The 20,363-nt window shown below is 42.5% G+C and overlaps 1 protein-coding gene across 1 annotated transcript in view; it reads right to left on the bottom strand.

Annotated features, from left to right (window-relative positions):
* The window catches only part of ERCC6 (ERCC excision repair 6, chromatin remodeling factor), a 70,738-nt gene that overhangs the window by 27,179 nt on the left and 23,196 nt on the right, over positions 1–20,363 (bottom strand). Inside the window, exons 6-8 of the mRNA XM_040242837.1 lie at positions 12,327–12,455; positions 8,013–8,171; positions 1,126–1,261 (exon numbers count right to left, since the gene is read on the bottom strand). Of these exons, the coding sequence (XP_040098771.1) occupies positions 1,126–1,261; positions 8,013–8,171; positions 12,327–12,455 (424 nt within the window). The remainder of the gene's footprint in view (positions 1–1,125; positions 1,262–8,012; positions 8,172–12,326; positions 12,456–20,363) is intronic.

Here is a 20,363-nt window from a genome sequence, read left to right as displayed (position 1 = left end):
AGCAAGATTCCACCTCACCAAACTTGAGCTACCAAATTATAGATACTCCTGCTTCACTTCTATCAAAAGCTCTGCTCACTCATGATCATGAACAAACGGGAATTTGGAGGAAAGGGGGTCTTGGCAGAATTACAAAGACACTGGAGCCTAGTGGCTCACATGCACTTAACTCAGCACTTCATGGGGGCACAAAGACCTCACTCAAGAGCTACGAAAATCAGCAAAGAACTCAGCACACATTCGCCAGCCCTCTCAGCTGGCACTGCTTTCATGGGGGCACGGAGACCTCACTCAAGAGCTATGGAAATCAGCAAAGAACTCATAACAAACTGCCACTGCTCATCTACAGAGTCACCTGCAAACCCCAGTGAAAATGTGTAATTATCATCTATTCAGCTATAGGGGCACTTGGGATACAAAAATGATGAAGACATAGTCTCCACTCTGCGGAGTTTAGTCTAGATGATAGACAGAAATGAGAATTTAAAAAGCATAATGCAAGCTATCTATGCTACCCATAGAAGAACAGATGATAATCTTCCTTTTTGATGATGCAGCTAAAACAGCAAGTAAGTGAAGAAATGCCACCTTCAAAGAACAGTGATTATACTTAAATGGCAATCAAGGATTCAGAGAACAAAAAGCAACTTAATTAACTAAAAGGCAATAATACAAATAACGAAAATGTCAAAATGGCAGGCTGTTCTTTTGCTCATTAAAAACACATTTTAAAAGCATGTTAACAAATGCCTTTACTGATTAAAATACTAATTACACTTTGTACCTACTTTCCTAAAACTGTTTAAAGCCAGTAATGGCTCAAACCCAGCCAGTTAACTACTGCGTAAGGCCCTTGATTCTGGTTCCACTCGGGGTATCAGGCTTGTGTTTCACTGGACAAGAACATGTCTTGTCATCACCATGGGCTGTTAGAATGATAAAGCCTACATTCACAACTGTTCTGAAAATAAAGAGTTCTAAAATGAATCAAGAACAACAAATGCATGAAAGAAACATCAGAACACACATCTGAGAAATAAACAGATCAAAGCAAAAACAATCAGGTAAAATGGAAGGTTTTAAAACAAAAACAAGCAAAAAGGTATTGAAATATTGTAATGTTACCTTTTTGTGGGTAAAGGACCCGGTTTCGTGCAGAACTGCCACTCTGAATGGAGGCCACCACGTGTGAAATTCCTTCACCCACTGATGCATCACCGTTGTTGGACAGACAATTATGGTCGGACCCAACCCCTCGAACCTGCACCCAAAATGTCCAAGAGGAAAAGACAACCATGAATGACAGTACACGGATGATTAACTGCCAAAACACGAAGAGAGAAAGAAACAAAACTTTACAGCTCAAGAAAGAAAATCCTACTGAGGATAAACCCACCTAGTGAAATCCCTACAACCCCATTCATCAATGAGAGGATGCATGTATTAAGAGGAACCACCAACTAATCTGTTAAAAATGTCATCTACAGTAAAGCAAATCAAACAAAAACTACGTAACAAGGAAACTTTTCTCTCTTCTTCTATTCCAGATTAGCGAAGGCATAAACGGTATATATCAACCTACGTGAACCTAAGAATATATTCAATCAGTTTGAAGCTTTATAGTTCATCAACAGGTTTGTTTTTTTTTTTTCACTCAGTCTCACAGCCCCGGGAAGCCAGCAGGATAAGAACCCTGCAGTGTTCAGGCCGCTGAAGGCTGGTGTGCCCAAGGTGCCACAGTTACCAGGAGACGGAGCAGCGCCTCAAGTCCGTCTTCTGATGGCTGCAGCCTGCTTTTGCACTACATCGTGCTGTTTGCTTCTCCACGTGATACAAAACCAGTGGGTGAGCGCCAGTGACCATTTCTCTCAGAAAGCCCCAGTCAGCAGAGTTCAAGCATCACAGTTTTTGTGCAAAGCAGCTGAGCACTACAGAGCAAGAGCCTTAACAAGAGGCACGTGTTGACCAAGCAATCCCAAGACAAACATTTGTGCACCAAGACACACACGGCAGCATTCTTTGCCCTGCAGAAAAAGTGGGTCTACCTGAACATCTGTAAGTGAGAGACAGGCTAGATAAACCATCCTGTTTCTTTGCCACTGCACAGGCAAGTAGCTAGGAGCACTGCCCAGGTCTGAAACCCAGCTCTGCACAGCTCTGGAACTTCAGTTTCTCCTCTTAAAATGGGAACAACAGCCAGTTATATGAAGTTTAAATCTATATAACTAAATAACTATAAAGTGCTTAGAATAGTATATACTAAATACTATTAGGATTTGTTAAGATAGAATACACTGTATAACCATTAAAATCATCTTTGAAGAATATTTAAAACCTGGAAAATGTTTCGAGGTCTTTCTAAAAACCACATAATTTACGGAATCATCCCAATTCATTCATACACAGGGAGCCAGAAGGCTGGTCACGGCCGCTGGGCCAGCAGTCATCTCTCCCCTCCTCCTTCCCACAGAACAGCTTTGTGCAGGCGTCCCCTCTTCCTTCCCAGACACGTACTTGACAGGACTCTGACCACTGTCTCGTCATGGCGGAGAGGGAAGAAGCCAGACACAGTTCATCTGTGGCCTGTTAGCACACAGCATTCCCCTAGAGAGGCTCGCCAGTCCCGAGGGGCCTGGGAGGGCTGGCTGGCTCATGGTGAGGAAGCACTTCTGCTCCAGGTCAGGGACAGCGTCATCTCTCGGTCTCTCCTGCTGCACGTGAGCATGGAAACAAGAGCCCAGCAGCCACTGGCAGTTGAGTTACTGTGCAAAGAGATCTTATGACCCCAAGAAGAACTGGCCTCAGGAGAACCCGGGCTGCTCCTGATCACCCTGTGTCTACAATCTGCCTCCTTGGTGGGTTCCTAGATGTAGCACACGTTATGTAAACATTTAACCCAAACTGAAACCAGGATTCTTTTTACTGGCAGTCAAAATATCCTGATCCATAGTACACCACAGGCACCTGACTTGCTCAGTGCCCCTCCGCCCTGCTTCCTACCTGTCAACATGGAACCAGGGCCCCTCTTCTTGTCTGAGCCCAGACCCCCACTACATCACGCTTCTACTATTTCATCTCCAGTCCTGCCGCGAGACGGGTGTCAGCCGGTGCAGAACATGAAACCTAAGCCACACTAGCGATGCAAATCTCTTCAATGCGAGACTCACGCTCAGCCACCAGAGGCAACCAGCAGCTGAGACTGACGGAGGACACTGGAGCCTTCGTCGCCTACCTGTCACTCTGCAGCAGAGTCACCGGCGATTTTTAAACTGTCATTCTCTGTCCCCTGCCTATTTCTGCCCACAAGGATGTTGAGTATCTGAAGCTATCCACTCCACACACTTTCCCCATGCTACTATCTCACTAACCCTCACAGTTTCACTCACTCTCTTTACACTGGTAATGTGAATCTAGGTCTCCAGCCCCAGCCTCTTTTCTGAGCTCCAAAGTACCATTTGCCTAGATGTCCAGCTGCCGGCGGGGCTCTCCACTCAGACGTCCCCACAGTCCCACACCTCCTCCCTCGAACTGCCCCTCCTCCGAGGTTTCCTAATCCAATGGAAGGAACTGGCACCCATGCTCCAGGCACCCTCAATGGAAATCCAGACCTCTGCCCACTCCTGTTCTTCACCACATCCAACCGACACAGAGTTCATGTCACATATACTTCCTCTCTGAGTCACTCTCTCTCCACTGCTAACACTCCCCTTCTGGCCACTACCATCTCTTACCCAGGATATTGCACTTTCTAGCACTATCTTTTCAAGAAAGCACAATCAGAATGCCTCATCCCTTTGCCCAAGAGCCTTTTCATGTTTGATCCTTACTCTTGAGACAGTCCAAACACCTCACCCCACTGTATGAGACCACGAGGATTGGACCTCAGGCCACCTCTTCAGCATCACCCCTCTCCAGAGCCCTCATCCTGACTGGCCCCTCACAGTTCAGCACCCGCCCTGGCAGCACTCTTTCAGTTCTTACAAAGTGTACACCCCTCTGACCTCTTGGCCTTCACCTTGTCCCTTCTTTCCCTCTTACTCCAACCACCCTCAACCTGTCCTTCAGCCCTCAACTTCCTCCCTTCCTGTCCCTTTTTCTCCAGGTAGGTTAAGGACCCTTCCTTGGTGCATCCACACTAGTTAGGACTCCACATTAACCCCATCGTAATATATATCACCGTGTGTGCGTGTGTGTGTGTGTGTGTGCGCGCGCGCGTGCGCAATTATACTGAAACATTAAAAGAGATTATTTTTGAGTTGGAGATCATGGTTGACTTCTTTTTTCTTTTGGCTACACTTAAATTTTTTTTGTCAACTAAACCAGACAGCACTGGAAATACTGAGAATAATCTGCACAATTGGAAACACTCTGCAATTCTGTAGAAAAACAAGCCCTAACCTGAATGAGGCTGACCTGTTTACTCCAATGTAACAAAATTCCTCCACCCATTTCTAAATCCTCCCAGCCTTCAGCTTGTTACTGCCCCTGCCCCTCTGCTCCAGAGAATGGGCTCAGATCACAAGAAGCCAGGAGCTGACAGCTCCTAAAGAATTCCCAGCAGTGTCTCAGCCTCCCCGCAAGGGCAGCTCCCCTCAAACTCCTTGGGGAGAGTACAGCTCTGCCCTGGCCCCTTCTGTGACAATACTCCCTAAAAGGATTAAACGCAGCAACTTCTTATATCCTCCAAGAGCAATTAGAGAGCTATCAATATACACTTACTGTCTAAAATATTTAAAAACAAACTCACTTTCAAGTAAACATGAACATGTACACAGGCTTTTGCGGGTCACACGGCATTTATACGCCTTTTATAACCTGGCCGCTGTCAGCTGCTACAATATTATGTAAGGCCAACAGTTTATTCTGGCTTAACATCTATCTGGCATTATCATGCCCTTCAATTTCTGCCATTTTCCTAGGAAGCTATGGAGGTTTTCACACAGAGTGGGAATCCAGGAGCAGACCTGGACAGCTCCGGACCCTCAGGGGGCAATCACATCCATAGACAGTCACATCAACTGCCCCACCCTCTCCAGTCCTCAGTACCAGAGAGATGATCTTAAGAAAGGGCTAAATGTACTCGAGCAATTAGTACCAATTACTAAACTGGCTACCGTTTCTTTCATCTTTGATTATCATTGATTACCCAGTAAGTTTACAAGTCAATACCTCCGTGGTCAAATATTTCAACCTGCAGGATAGAAATCTGTCCCTCATAGCTTTGAACTTATCAGGAATTACAAAGTAAAAATATTTACCTTTGAAAGTTTATTAATTTTTTCAGGCCATTTATTTGTAATGAGGAATTTCCTAAATGATATCCAAGACTTCAGAGTATTAACTGAAGTTTGCAAGGTTAACCATTTATTTCTTCTCCATCATAAAGTGCAGGGGCCTATCATTATAATATGAATGGCAAAGAGATAAGTGTATTGTGTATACATTATGAACTGGGAAAACAACCACTGTAGACTTTTATTAACCACAGTAAGCAAGCTTTTCCCTCTTTTTAAAAGACATTACAAATAAAACACATTAAAGAAACATAAATCAAAAACTTCTTTTACCATTAAGTTCCTTCTTGGTATCCCAGAGACATCCATGGTTTCAGGATCACTGACCTTAAAATTACAATACTAAGACCATTAAAATAAAAGCCCCAAATCTACAGCCTGCAAGAGTTCAGAGGAAATTTACGCAGCCCGTGAAGCAACGCTGGTTCATGCAGAGCTTGGCTTCGCGATACATCCAACTATTTCTTTTTAGGACATAAACCTAGAGGCAGACTCCAAGTCCATCTAATTTCAAAGGAGGACATACTGTAAACTTGTGAGAAAAAATGTTATACGTTTTGCCCTGGCCCCTGCACAGAGAGGGGACCAAGCCCTCTGAACACCTCTGCTCACAGAGACCTGCCATTTGGCTGGTGTGCAACTGCATTCTGGGAAGCCACTCCTACCAACACTACCTTAATGAAGATGATCTGGGCTATAATCCAACATGCCACACTACTCCATTATGGAAAAAAGGAGGTGCACATTGATAGCTAACTGATTACAGCTGCTGCTCATTATTAGCCCACAGCTCACTCCTAGTTGGATTGTCACCACTCAAGAGAACAAGTTTTAATTTTCAATCAAAACTACACGGCAGGGATGATCTGAGGTTTCCCAGGCCCGGCGTATTAGACCTCACACAAGTGTCATGGTGACAGGAAAGGAAGGGAGGAAAAGAGATGGGAAATAAGAAAATCCCAGAAATCATTTAAGGAAAGAAAGAAAGTCTTAGAAACTATCTGGGGCAGCTTGGGCATTCTAGTTATCAAAACCCAACCAAAGCAAACGAGAAATGCAGAGGCAAGCCAACCAAACAGCTTGTTTAGAACAGAGAAAGCATTTTATAAACGGTAAATTAATGATATACCTAGGTAAGAAAACACTAAATGCCCATTTTCAACATTGACTTTTCCATTGGGACGGAATGTTTTCACATGAAACATAACAGAATTTCAATATCGGAAGAAAAAAACTCTGCTTCAACACTTTATTGTAGTAACAACAGAACATTTAATATTTAAAAATCTCCCAATATATGTTCCCCTTCCTACAACTGTGTAAGTATTTCTAAAATATCCTAAAACTTTAAGTACTGCTCATGGGATGTGTTGATCTGCTAAATTAATGAGAAGAGTAAGGAATAAAAACAAAGCAAAAAACTCTGAAGATTAAAATAAAAAGTTCTTTACGTAACACTTTACAGTTTGTATTTGACCCACTCCAATATTCTTGCCTGGAGAATCCCATGGACAGAGGAGCCTGGCAGGCTACAGTCCACAGGATCGCAAAGAATCGGACACGACTGACGCAGCTTAATCCACAACACACACTACATTCCCGTATACATTTCTCTGCTGATGAACCAGAGCGTAGACAGTCATTTTCTGCTGTGGCCACCTTCAGGCACACTAACACTCTTTTAAAGGGATCATCAAATCACATCCTGTGACTGCCTGGGGTTTCTACAACATAAATGTCTGGTAAATATCTTGCTGTTACTCATTAGGTAAAGCCTATTAGAATCCACGGAGCTGTTGGATTATCTGGGTTTAAAATTAAATATTCCACATAATTCATCTAGCATTAATTGATTTACATAATTCATCTACCATTACTGATTTACAGAAGAAGTCAACTTACAGCTTAAATATGGAAATGCTCACTGGATTTCAAGATAAACTATTTCAGTCCCACCACAAAGAACAAGCATAGTTTAAATGTTTATTCTTTCAGAAGATTAAAGTTTTAATAGTTCATTTGAATCCTAAAGAAAATAAAGATTACAACCAAAAAACAGTTTTCTATCATTTTCTATTTCTATTATGTAGACTTTGACTTCCAAATTTATATAAAATTCTTAAAGACTGGGAGAGTAGGGAGAAAGCATAGTAAGCAGACAAGTATGTAATGTCATTTGAAAAAAAAAAAAAAGTACTATCTACAAATGCTATCACACATAATGATTATAAAAGAAATCCTCCAAAGATTCAACTTTCCCCATGAATAGACTTTGTACTTACTGTAATGCTCACCTGGTCTCCTGCCAGAACAAATATTTTAATGTAAAATTTAATAAATGGAACTAAAGGTATTATGTCTAATTTAAAATTCCATATTGTGTAAACTATTGATATTAACATAATTGAGTTTGTAAACAATCCATTTGCAGAAGCTAACCTTGGACACTGTATTGACCCAAAGTATCTAGTGGGGCTCATCTGCGAAATGAAGCGCCAGTGCCTGGAATTCATTAAAAGTGTTACATGTTTAATTTCTCCTGCCCTACAGCTCCACTGTCTCGTAAAAATTTTCCTTTGATGTCCCCCACTAAAAGAATTAAAGGAATATTGTAATTGAAATGTCATCAATAATTCACAAGACCCTCCTCCACAGCAATACATCTGATGAAATATTAATTGAGCTCCACAGACTGACAGTCTGCAGAGGAGCACTTGCCTGTAATCTGAGCCGCGAGTCCTGATCTTGCTGTAGCTCAGGCCTGCCAAGAAGGCAATTATCTGGATGGTCTTGCCCAATCCCATCTCGTCTCCCAGAATGCCTCCTGCCTGCTGGCAGTGCAATTCCCACAGCCACCTAACACCTGTCTGCTGGTACCTACAACAGCAAACACCAGCAAAAAAAGGAGAATGGCAAATGGTGGGTGATACAGATCGCAACAGAAAGTACTCATGAATTAATCATTTAGTGAGGTTCTAGCACCAGTCAGAGAAGCATGCCGGATGTGTGTTTTACATGAGTATTATATTCATAAGGTCATACATTTTTGATTACCTAAAGCATAAAATCACACATTTTTCTTTACAGAACATTAACACATTTCTAATTAAACTGATAGATAGGGTAATTAGGGACTATTTCATTTCTTTTTCAACATTAGAAATAGCCTGGTAAACAAGCATAAACTTATTATCTTTTATTCAATATCTTCCTGAAAAAAAACTCAAATGTCTTTAGTTACATAAAGTTGTAATATTTTTTCTATGAAAAGATGCATTAACATTTACTTTTCCAATCTGAACAGCATAAAAAAGCAGGACAGAGAAGACTACACTTTACAGTATATACTGTTGAAAAGTCACTTGGTAATCATATTATCTTTTTATAGGAAAAATTAAATTTTAAGGCCATAAACAAGTCTAAAGAATAGGGCTAATCACAAAATTAGTACATAGCAGATGAGTCTGTCACACTACTAGCAGAGGCAAGAAAAAAAAAAAAACAAGGGTTTAAAGGCTCAAAAACACAAAAGGTCTTTTAACATTTTAAAGTAGAACTTGACTCAATGACTTTATCATAGATACAAAGGCCAGAGCTATTAAAATTTTAAATAAATAAATTTTAAGCTTGATTTTCAATAAAATTTTAAGTAAGTACAGGTCAAATAGAAATAATACATTCCCCTCTAAAAAGAAAAGAGCTGGTATTTGCCCTTTCCCATCGATGGCATATTTAATTCAACAATCTAAATGTGAAGTTTAAAAAGGAACAAAGCAAAACGCATTTCTGAGAATGAAAGAAAGATTTAACACTATGGAATGGCATGAAGCTTACATGCCAAGTTTAATATCTAAAGGGAAAAGCACTTAAAAGACAGTGAAAGCTAAAAATTCCGCCCCCACCCCCTAAAGAAAACGCCAGGGCTCGTGAGGCGGCTGCCCTAGAAGGCGGCTTTGCTGCTTCACTCCCCACATATTTACCCTTTGGTACACGGCAGCTCTACCTAAAACCTCACGGACTTCAGTCTCTGGGAAACTAGTTTTATTCACTCTTCTCTCAGTAAGCTTGTCATCATTAACTTTCCCCCAGTATTCTGAACATCAGCTGTGGAAAAAAATCTAGTCCAAAAAGTTCCCCCCAAAACTGATGTATGTTCACAATCCCCTAAATTCCAGTCAACCAGCCTCCTCTTACTGAGGCACAAAACTAGGGGGCCAACTCCTCTGGGAAGAACACGGGCCAAAACGCCCCGGTGGTCATTCCAGTGCCTTCCCACCACATGAAACCGTCTCCACCCACCGTGGCTCCAATCCCTCTCTGTTTGGGGCCAATCAACGGAAAGAACCTGGAGAGGGACGATCGAGAAACAATGACAGAAGTACAAAAGGGGGACCAGCGTGGCATCCAGAGGGAGTCAGGCTGTCCGGATTCCAGGTGAGCCACCAGAGGCAGACGCAGCGTGCTCAACGTCTCATCTACGCTCCAACAGCACACGGCTGTATGTGTAAGAAGCTGATTAACACTAAAGAAATGACTTAAGGAAAAACAGCCACTAGGCAGCCTTGTAAGTCACAGCACTACATGGAAATCGCCAACCACACCTCCGGCATTGTGCAAAGATGGCCAAGAACAGACCCCTCTTTCTACGAAGGCCCTCGGGCTGCACCAGCACCCCAGGCCACAGGCATGCATCCCCGGCTGAGCACTTCCGGGACCTGGGTTCTGATTCCAGCAGTGGCACCAACTGACTCAGGTCTTACTGCTTTAATTTCCTTAATAGTAAAACACTGTAAAACAATTACACGCTTTAAATGAAAGCAGGCTATGGAATTCAGTTTTCAGAACTGTTTCAAAAACATAAAAAATTACTCTTCAGGAAAAGTTCAAGATTTTTACAAACTGCTGTAAAAGAGTAACAAAATTACTATACTCTGCGTCCCCCATGAGCCTGAAGCACCACAAAAGAACCACAGATAACGGGTGTATCTTGGCACGATCACATTCACCCAGGACTGCACTTACTAGTGTGGCTAAAAGTAAGGGCAAAAGATTGAATTTTGTCACTTGATTGTTAAATCAGAGTCAAATATATTTGCTGGGCAAATTTTCAAAACAGAATTTTAAAAGTTAACCAGGATGGTGCAGAAAATAGCACTTAAATAGATAACAGTATCTGCTGACTCCTTTGTGTACAAATATATCCTATTAATTTCATTCCACAGAGTGTGGTAAATACGGTAAAAATATATCTACAGCTTAAAATTAAATTGGCCTGGCTAAAACTTAATCATGAAAGAAAAATGGATACTCTGCCAATGATATTACATTTCTTTTCATATACCAGAATAAAAGAAACAGAAGTTTTGTAACATTTATGAAATATTTAAAATTCTGCTTTTGAGAGATGAAAAATGAAAACAAAATACTTTCAAGGAATGTGCAATTGAAACAAAATTTTTTTTAACATGTATTTACATTAACTACAATAAGGTTAACAGTCAATACACTGAATTTGATACACTCTTAATAGTAAGTAAAGTTTAGTTCTATTAACTGAAATTTCTTTGCTAGAAAGTCCCACATTTAGACAAAAATGCACATTCAATTTCATTCTTGAGGGTATTTGCCAAATCACTTAATACTCATGTAGAATTATCCTGTCTTCATTAAATTAATCTGTAACCTGGGCATTCCTTCCGCTAGTACAACACAGATACTATTTGGCCTGTTTCTTAGTAAGAAATCACTTTAGAGAAGATGAAAAGAGTTGCCAATAAATATTATCTCTATTTATCTTTCCATAGTTAATTTTCATTTGGGAAAAGCAACAGCCAAAGTAGCCACTTCTACAGGCTATAAAACATCTCCAAAAATCCCTAGAGATTCCCTACCGTTCTTCTTTATAGTTCTGTCCAGTGTAGCAATCCAACCAAGACACTTCACATCTTTAGGATTCAGCTTCTTATATGTTTATTGGGATAAAATAACTGCTCCCTCTGTCCCCCCCACCCTCAAGAGAAAAGTTAAAATTATAATGAAAGCTCTTTGAGAGGAAATATAAAAAGCAGGCTCTTTTTAAGTAGACATCTTACACAAGTTTCAGGCATGGCTATCAGCTGACTCTATGAAGGAGATTAAACCTAAGTGTCTCAAAGAAGGACGTTTACATCCTGCACCCAACCACCAAGTGATGATCTAAGAGACAGAAAGAAGCTACTTAACGCTTCAACTTCCTATATGCATCAAGGACGCTTTTCTAAAGCACCTTGTTAAGTAAATCCCAGGAGGGCTGAGACTGCAAACCTGGCTCAGTGCGTACACTCATCGCGGAGACTGTGCCGGACCTTGCAGGCTGGGGACACGCACCCACCACAGGACATCCATTATCTGCAGGCAGGCTGGGGACACGCACCCACCACAGGACATCCATTATCTGCAGCCCTGGGCCACTTCACATACGAAACACAGTTTCAAGCAGAAACTCAGTCCTGAAGGTGTTTGCCTACATTTTCCCTTTTGATGTAAGAATAACATCTACAGGAAATACTTAGATACACATCTGGTCAGCTCAAAAGTACTATACCCTTAGGTACAATACAAGACACTCAAAAAAATAATCTCTACAAAGTTTTTTATTTCAACACAGAAGTATAAGACCTCTGCAATATTGATTTTAATAAGGAATTCTTCTTAATTAATCTGATTTAAGAAATTAGAGATTTGGTCCCTTAAAAACAACAACAAAATAACTTGATATAAATAGCTTTTAAAGTGTTGTTTTCAGTCTGCTGATACAAGTCCACATAGATTTATAAGTTTATAAACACACTGAATGCACACTTTAGTCAATTTATTATCATCTAATTTTAACGAACAGCATGTGGCTAAAACTTCATTTGACAGTAACCGTATTCACAATACTGCGGCAAGCACCTTCAGGGCCCGCAGGTAACCACTACATAGTTCCTGAAATATTAATTTGAACACAATGGCTTGAAGACAGATGTAAAGGAAGAAACACACGGCACATACTTAAAAAGCTTTCTGAACAGAAAACCCGGCATTTTAAAACCTTCGTCAAATTCGGCATCGCTTTCCTCAGAATCATCTTCAAGCCTCGAACTCTTCTCTTTGTCCTTCAGCCTCAGTTTATTCCATCTCCTACCATGAAAACAAAAATCATATTTTCATTACTTTGGTTCCAAATCAGATTAAAATAGATAGTTCAAAGTAATACAAAGAAAAAAAAAAAACAACGGACAAATAGAAGTCCTTTAGGTTTCTGCTGCCATCATTACCCAAAACACTGATGTTCAAGAGAAAAAAAAAGATTATATTTTCCCTCCTCTTCAATTCAATTCTCATTTGAATTATTATAGCTGCTCTAGAAATATTCCTGTAAGGTCTCATTTCATTATCAAAACTACTTGCTCCTCTCCCGGCATACCCTAAGGGAAAATTTCTCTGCTAGTTCCTAAGATATATGAACTTAATTCTAGAAAAGATTCAGTGGAAATTTCAATATAACTAAATTTATAGATACTAAATGCCATAGCTCCAAAATGACAATGTAAGAAAAAATAAATTTTATTTATAATTACTATTTCTGTGCTAAAGATATGATGGTCAGAGCATAAAACAGCACAACATCTTGGAACACAAAGCAAGTTTTTGGTCAAAATTACTGTGTATCAGATTCACATGTTGATTACTTAATTAGGGAGAGGCATCAACAATATAAAAGTATGGATAATGATACAACTGAGGAAAAAAGTGTTCGCTAAATAAAATCTAAGTTATAAATTTAGTTATATGATGCTTTTCAGATACGAAATAGGCTGAACATTTATATTTCAGTAGAGTGATTCCATGTATGTATAATAAAAGAAACGTCTAAACATCTGAGCGTATTAGTGGTACAGCAAGGCTACTGGGGAGGTGCAGCCATTTAGTCAGACTAATTTTGCATCCATATAACTAAAATGGACACTGGTGTCACAAGGGAGGGGAAAAAAAAAGTCAACAGCCTCACATTCTAGTTGCTTCCAAAATAAGAGGACAGCTTCTTCAGTCTGCATGCGACTGACACTTGGAATCTCACAAAATGGAGGGAATGAAACAGCAGCAACACAGGTAAGCGCCTTCCAAGCAGAAAGCGCTCAGGACGGGGATGAGGACAGCAACGCGTTTAAGGAGTCACTGACCCGCCCCGACTCTGCAGGACTCGCTGAGAAAGTGTGAGGGGAGGTAGAGGGAATCACGAGAGGATGGAGCTGCACAGGCGGCCCGGGGGAAGAACATGGTTTCCAGCAGCAACCACCAACCAGCACAAAGGCCAAACACAGGGCAGCAGGCAGCCCAGTGCGTAGATGGCCGGAGACCTCAGAAGCATGTCCTCTGATTAATTCCAGCCTGGTGACAATTTCAGCACTTCAGAGTAAGGAAAAGAAGGGCTGGCTGAGGCTTACCTGTGACCAGCAAGGAAGAACTAGTTGGTGATCTGAAACTACTTCACAGTGCCTGTAAGCAAGCACTGCTGCTGATTTCAGAGAACAGAGAGCACAAGAGGCAGTGCACGGCCGCCTAAGGAAACAGCCGCCACACAGCCGTGAAGTTTCATATGTGACAGTGGGAAAATGTTAATGGCCTTCTTGTGCTTAACTTCTAAAGGCAATGTCTTCCTCTCTTCAATTAGTATTTTTCTTTCTTAAAAGTCATCACCATCCGATTCAGGAAGTACCTCTAAGTGGCTCCAACAGTCTTAGCTCCTCTTGAGTTGCACATTATCTACAGATCGAGGTGTGCAACGGTATACAGTGGTGGCAACAGCGGGGGCAACCTGGGCATCCTCTGAGGGTGACCCCCCCTCCCAGAGTAACTTGACAATGTCTGGGGACAATCTGGTTGTCACAAGTGCTGGGGGGAAGGGAGACATCCTGTTAGTATTTAGCAGGTAGAGGCCACGACGCTGCTAAACGTCCTACAAGACGGTCCTCTACAACAAAATGTGATCCGGTCTGAAACGCCCACAGTGCCAGGCTGAGAGATCCTGATGCAAAAGTATCCCTTACAATTAGAACTTAGAAACTAAAGCGATGCATATCCACTTCCTGATATACACATAGATCAGATATACGCAAATCCGATTCTCATTATCTGAAATTTAGCAGATATATACAAATCTGATTCTCATTATCTGAAATTTAGCAAGCAAGCAATTTCAGATAATGAGATAGCCCTCAGTACCCAAATTCTTACTATCAGAGCTCAGAACCAAACATCTGCATAATAAAAGATATCTTTCTAGCAAATTTGTGGATAATATTAATTTTGAGGAAAAAAATCACGAAAACTTAAAAAAAAAATCACAGCCACTTAAAAATACTTCACTTTGCATCTACTCAAAAATAATTTTACAGGAAGAAAAAGAAAAGCACTAGAAGATGCTGGCTTTACAAGTTTGGCACAGCAAGATCACTGAATATTCTGCATACAAGAGTTTCACACCTTAAACTTCACTGACAAATGATAGCCATTTCCTTAGACTTGGCCCGTCAGTCTTTGTGGCTATTAAATTTCCCACCACATCACGCTGCTTCACCAGAGTTCTGGCCTCCTCCCTCTCACTCTCTTCTCTGAAATACACAGGCGTCATGTTGCCACAGAGCACCTAGGAACCCACACAGGCCGCTATGGAGTGACTGCATCCCAGTGCCTTCCGCCTCATAGAGAGAAATGGAAAGAGACAAACATTCATCCAGTTTGGCTAACAGATGACTAAAGGCGGTGAAGAAAAAAATCATTATTGCCTACAAGTATTTGTATCATTGTGAAGACAAACTGCCCCAGTAGAATCATATGCACATATTAAAGACAGAAAATACCAGCGTTATAAAACCATATGCACGTGTGGCTCCAGCTAGGAGATTCTCCTGGTGTACAGAGCAGTGACTCCTCACGCGGCAAGCCGCCAGGAGGCCTGACCGCCTAACCAGCGCCACCAGCGTGGGGCAGCACCGAGTGCTGGCCAGCAAGGAGCGCCACGTGGCGCGCTAGTGGGGTGGAGGAGAGCCAGATTCACCTCAACTCCGGGAGAAACAGGTGTCTTCCCATCCCAGATGCCGAAAGGGTCTAAAACTGCTCTCTTCAGGGTGCTTAACTCGTGGTCCTACAGTCTGGCAGGCTGAGCGGCCTGCCCAGTCTGCAGGCATAAAAGGGGCTTCCCTGCTGTGAATAAAGCGGGTCTGACATGTGCCCCTTGAGCACAGGCCCAAATCCTCAGGCTCAGACGGTCCAGAACCCAAGCCCACTGCCACGCATTACCACCTCTGCCCTCAGCAAGCAACTTAACCTCTTTGGCACCTAGGCTTCCTCTTCTCTGAGATGAGGGAAGAAGGGCACCTGCGTCTGGATTTGGGGGGGATTAAATGAGGTGCCACATATACAGCACTTATCATAAGGCAGGAGTATAATAGGCGCTCAACACGTTACTGTCCTATATATCATCATCTGCACTTACTAAAACTGCACACAACCCTGAGGGAACTTCACGGTGTTCACTTACAGAGGAATAAACAGAGGCAATATACAGGCTAACACAATCTGTATGAACAAGCGACAGGACTCTGAACAGGTACCTCTGCTCAAAACCCATGACAATCTGTCAAATGCACGCTGTGAAGAGCATGATCACCATGAGTAGACACTGAGCCATCAGAAGATAGCTGCAGGAAAATGTCAATTTAAAAGTTCTATAACAGATCTGTAAATAGGAAATTGTCATGAAGTATGGCCACATTTTTATATGATAGCAACAACAAAATAACTATAGAATAACCTAATGGTTGGGAGTGAGTCAAAATTAAGACCTGGACCCAGAGATCTGAAATCTTAAAAGTGGCCTCAGAAACATCTAAATTCAATTATTTCAATAAATAAGCTAGATGACGGATTTTAAAAGCAGAACGGGGCAGTAAACAGTCCGATATTTACGTTTTTGAAAAAGCAACAACTTTTCATGTCTTCCACCCCCTCGTTTTAAAAGCGTCACACATGTAAGAGTCACAGCTGCAGCCACATAAAACCAAGCGGGCCTGGTGTTCTCTGGCAGGGCTTCCAACTCCCCACACGCTTGCCGTACTCAACCCACTGCTGACGCTGCTGGCAGTTACTTAGGAGAGAACCCAGTAATAAACATAAACTTGCAATTCCAATCAGATGCAGGCAGGGCAAACGCTCCTTGGCTTCGCCACATTCGTGCGGGAGTGAGAACCTGGCCCAGGCTGTGGGCCCTGGGGCTGATACTGCGGTAACGATCTGTCAGCAGCGGCTCAGACCCAGGGCCCAGCAGAGCAACTCTGCATAGCCAGCTGACCTGCACAGGAACAGTATGTCCTTCCCTTGTAGCCTACTGGCATGCCTTGTCGGTGGAACCCTGAGAATACACCTGAGAAGCTAACTTCTTTTCAAAGGAGAATTTCCAGCATCTCAAGGATGTTCAAGACGCCAGAGCAGAACACAGCCAGCTGCCACCACGCCGAACCTTGAAGCCCACGCATCGCTGTGCGTCGGCACGCCTGGTGCTGTCCCCAAGCTTCCTCCCGCAACACACACGTTCATTCACAGGCCTGGGGACCCTTCACACCTCAGCCCGAGCAGCACCTCCGGAAGAAGTCTTGCCCAACCAGTCAGTGAGGTGTCCAGTCCTCCAAACACCACGCGCCCTGGGCACACCTGATGTCTCCACTACCAGAGTGTGAGCATCTTTTGATATCTGTATCTGTCTCCCCTGTTAGACTGGGAGCCACTTGAGGTCAGAGATGGTCTCAGTCATTTTAATATCTTTAAAGACTAGCATAATGCCCACCTCACCAGAGGCTCGATAAATGCCCAAGGAATGAATCAACAGGGTTCAGAATTGGGTGAGGAAGACCCAGGGGCAGAGTACCATGGCTTGAAAATGGTCATAAGACAGGTCCCTCAGCAACAGTTCAAGAAACGTCCTGTTCTAGCTCCTTTAGGCCTGCCTCCTGCCGCACTTCCTGCCCCTTCTATGTGCCTGACTCTGAAATACTGCTCTGGGCTGTAGCCCCTGCATAAGCATGGCTGGGTCCGCTGCAAAGAATGAGGCTTGGCCAAGAGCAACTGCAAAGTCAGAGATGTTTAATTTAGAATTTTATAAGGAGAAAAAAAAAAGAGGAGAGGAAGCTCATTACACTGAACGACAAAAATTTTGTGAGTTGTTTTCAATTCCTCATTTCTGTGTTTCTGGGTTTCCCAGGGGATTCACTCTGCAACAGGACTGGTTTTTGCACACCAGCTGACGGGAATAAATAAGGAGTCCTGAGTCTGGGTCCAAGGCTCCCAAGGACCAGGTGGGAAAGGCTGGGTAAAACAGTCAACTTTTTATGAAAGATTCATCTCTTGGCAGAGGAAAAAGTTTACGTAACCCTAACCTATATCTACATTAGCAGAAAGGAAACAATGTTTCTAGTGTTCCCACTTCATCTTTTCTTTAATCCATACATATAATAGTCACAGCTGCAACCCAACAAAATGAGGTGAGTGTGTTACTCACTGGGAGGTTTTCTAATTCCTCTAGTCCCTCAGACTCCAGTGGTAGCTACCAGAGAACTAGCAAAACACACAAATGCGAGCTACCCACTGAGAAGGGGAAGCCGGACGCAGGCAGAGAGCTGCATTACAGGTCTGTAATTAGCAAGGGGAGGTCTGAACTTCAGAAATAGCATTTGACAGCGCTGCATCTGTCTCCTCGACCACAAAATGAGCCAAATAATAGGCTCTTATAGGACTAAGTGAAGAAATATGTTTACTATGTGCTTTGGAAGCTATTTTCAATACTGCATACACGTCAGATACTATATCACAATTATTGGCAGATTACAAAAAAAGCAAAACTGAGAAATCTGAATTAATTGTAGGTTAAATGTGAACAGTAACAGATGTCAGGACACTGTGGAACTGCAATCTAGGGTGGGCAGGAGTTAAGTGTACAAGCCTAGGAGACCATCACGCTACTGTGCCTGTACTATCTGCCAAGATCAAGACTATCACGGTCACTCTGAGCACAATGTCCTACTCACTGAGTGAGGCAAAGACGTAGAAAACCAAGCCTTACAAGGCACAAGAGAAGCATCTGGAACACTGACCTCTGAACAGAGAAAACTATGAGGAACCAGTGTAATGTTGGCCCCTCCACACTCAGAGCCACCGAGCAGGCTGTGGGTTAGAAGAATGCCCCCTGGGCAGATGTCTAGCGCCCCCTGGTGTGCTCAAAGGGGAAATGATGTTTTATTTCTCCCCAACTGTTAATAATGTACTCATCTAGATATTTTATCACTAAGTGGACATAATCATATTAATAAGAAATATATGATAGTTAAGAAAAGCCTAACATTAAACAAAACTAAGTTTATAACGGTATATACACTATGAGCTGGCTGCTGCTGACTCGCTTCAGTCGTGTCCGACTCTGTGCAACCCCAGAGACGGCAGCCCACCAGGCTCCCCTGTCCCTGAGATTCTCCAGGCAAGAACACTGGAGTGGGTTGCCATTTCCCTCTCCAATGCATGAAAGTGAAAAGTGAAAGTGAAGTCACTCAGTCGTGTCCGACTCCTAGCGACCCCATGGACTGCAACCTACAAGGCTCCTCTGCCCATGGGATTTGCCAGGCCAGAGTACTGGAGTGGGGTGCCACTGCCTTCTCCAATGCATATTAAATATAACTGTTAAAAGCGCTTTTTACCCTGGAAAAATGTTATCTTTTCATACAGATGGATATTTATATAAGCTCTTCCTCATGATTCTCACAGACCCTCTTACTGGCTTGATGAAATCTTAGAAGAAAATGTTTTATCTAATGGACATACAAATAACAAGACTAGCTAATTTTTCTTGAGTGTTTGATATCTGCCAAATGTCTCAGATATATTACCTTTTGTAATTCTAACATCACCCTTGAAGAAGGTACTGTCGTTTACAGATGTGGAGATACACAAGACCTCATAGCTACTCAGTAAGACTTAGGCATTCTGACTCCATGTCCTGTGATTTGCACCCACTATGACATATAGCCTAAAAGAAATCCAACCTTGAACATTCACTGGAAGGGCCGAAGCTGAAGCCCCCAATACTTTGGCCACATGATGTGAAGAGATAACTCTGGAAAGTATCGATGCTGGAAAAGATTGAGGGCATGAGGAGAAGGGGACAACAGAGGATGAGACAGATGGATGGCATCACAATTCAAAGGACATGAGTTTGAGCAAACTCTGGGAGATAATGAAGGACAGGGAAGCCTGGTGGGCTGCAGTCCAGTGGGTCACAAAGAGTTGGATACAACTTAGCAACTGGACAACAACCAAAATGCCCCCTGGCTGTGGACAAGCTATGTTTTGCAATTATATATACATACATACTATGTTTTAATACATAATATATTTCATGAAATTAAAAGACGCTTGCTCCTTGGAAGAAAAGTTATGACCAACCTAGATAGCATATTCAAAAGCAGAGACATTACTTTGCCAACAAAGGTCCGTCTAGTCAAGGCTATGGTTTTTCCTGTGGTCATGTATGGATGTGAGAGTTGGACTGTGAAGAAGGCTGAGCACCAAAGAATTGATGCTTTTGAACTGTGGTGTTGGAGAAGACCCTTGAGAGTCCCTTGGAATGCAAGGAGATCCAACCAGTCCATTCTGAAGGAGATCAGCCCTGGGATTTCTTTGGAAGGAATGATGCTGAAGCTGAAATTCCAGTACTTTGGCCACCTCATGCGAAGAGTTGACTCATTGGAGAAGACTCTGATGCTGGGAGGGATTGGGGGCAGGAGGAAAAGGGGACGATGGAGGATGAGATGGCTGGATGGTATCACTGACTTGATGGATGTGAGTCTGAGTGAACTCTGGGAGTTGGTGATGGACAGGGAGGCCTGGCGTGCTGCGATTCATGGGGTCACAAAGAGTCGGACACGACTGAGCAACTGAACTGAACTGAACTTAAGAGTAACTGATTAAGCGTGCGGGGTGCTGCTTTAAGTGTTTACATGT

Source organism: Oryx dammah, unplaced genomic scaffold (genome assembly GCF_014754425.2).
Source record: "Oryx dammah isolate SB20612 unplaced genomic scaffold, SCBI_Odam_1.1 HiC_scaffold_6, whole genome shotgun sequence".
NCBI lineage: Eukaryota > Metazoa > Chordata > Mammalia > Artiodactyla > Bovidae > Oryx > Oryx dammah.
Note: the sequence above shows the minus strand (reverse complement) of the source record. Positions and strands in the feature narration are given on the sequence as shown.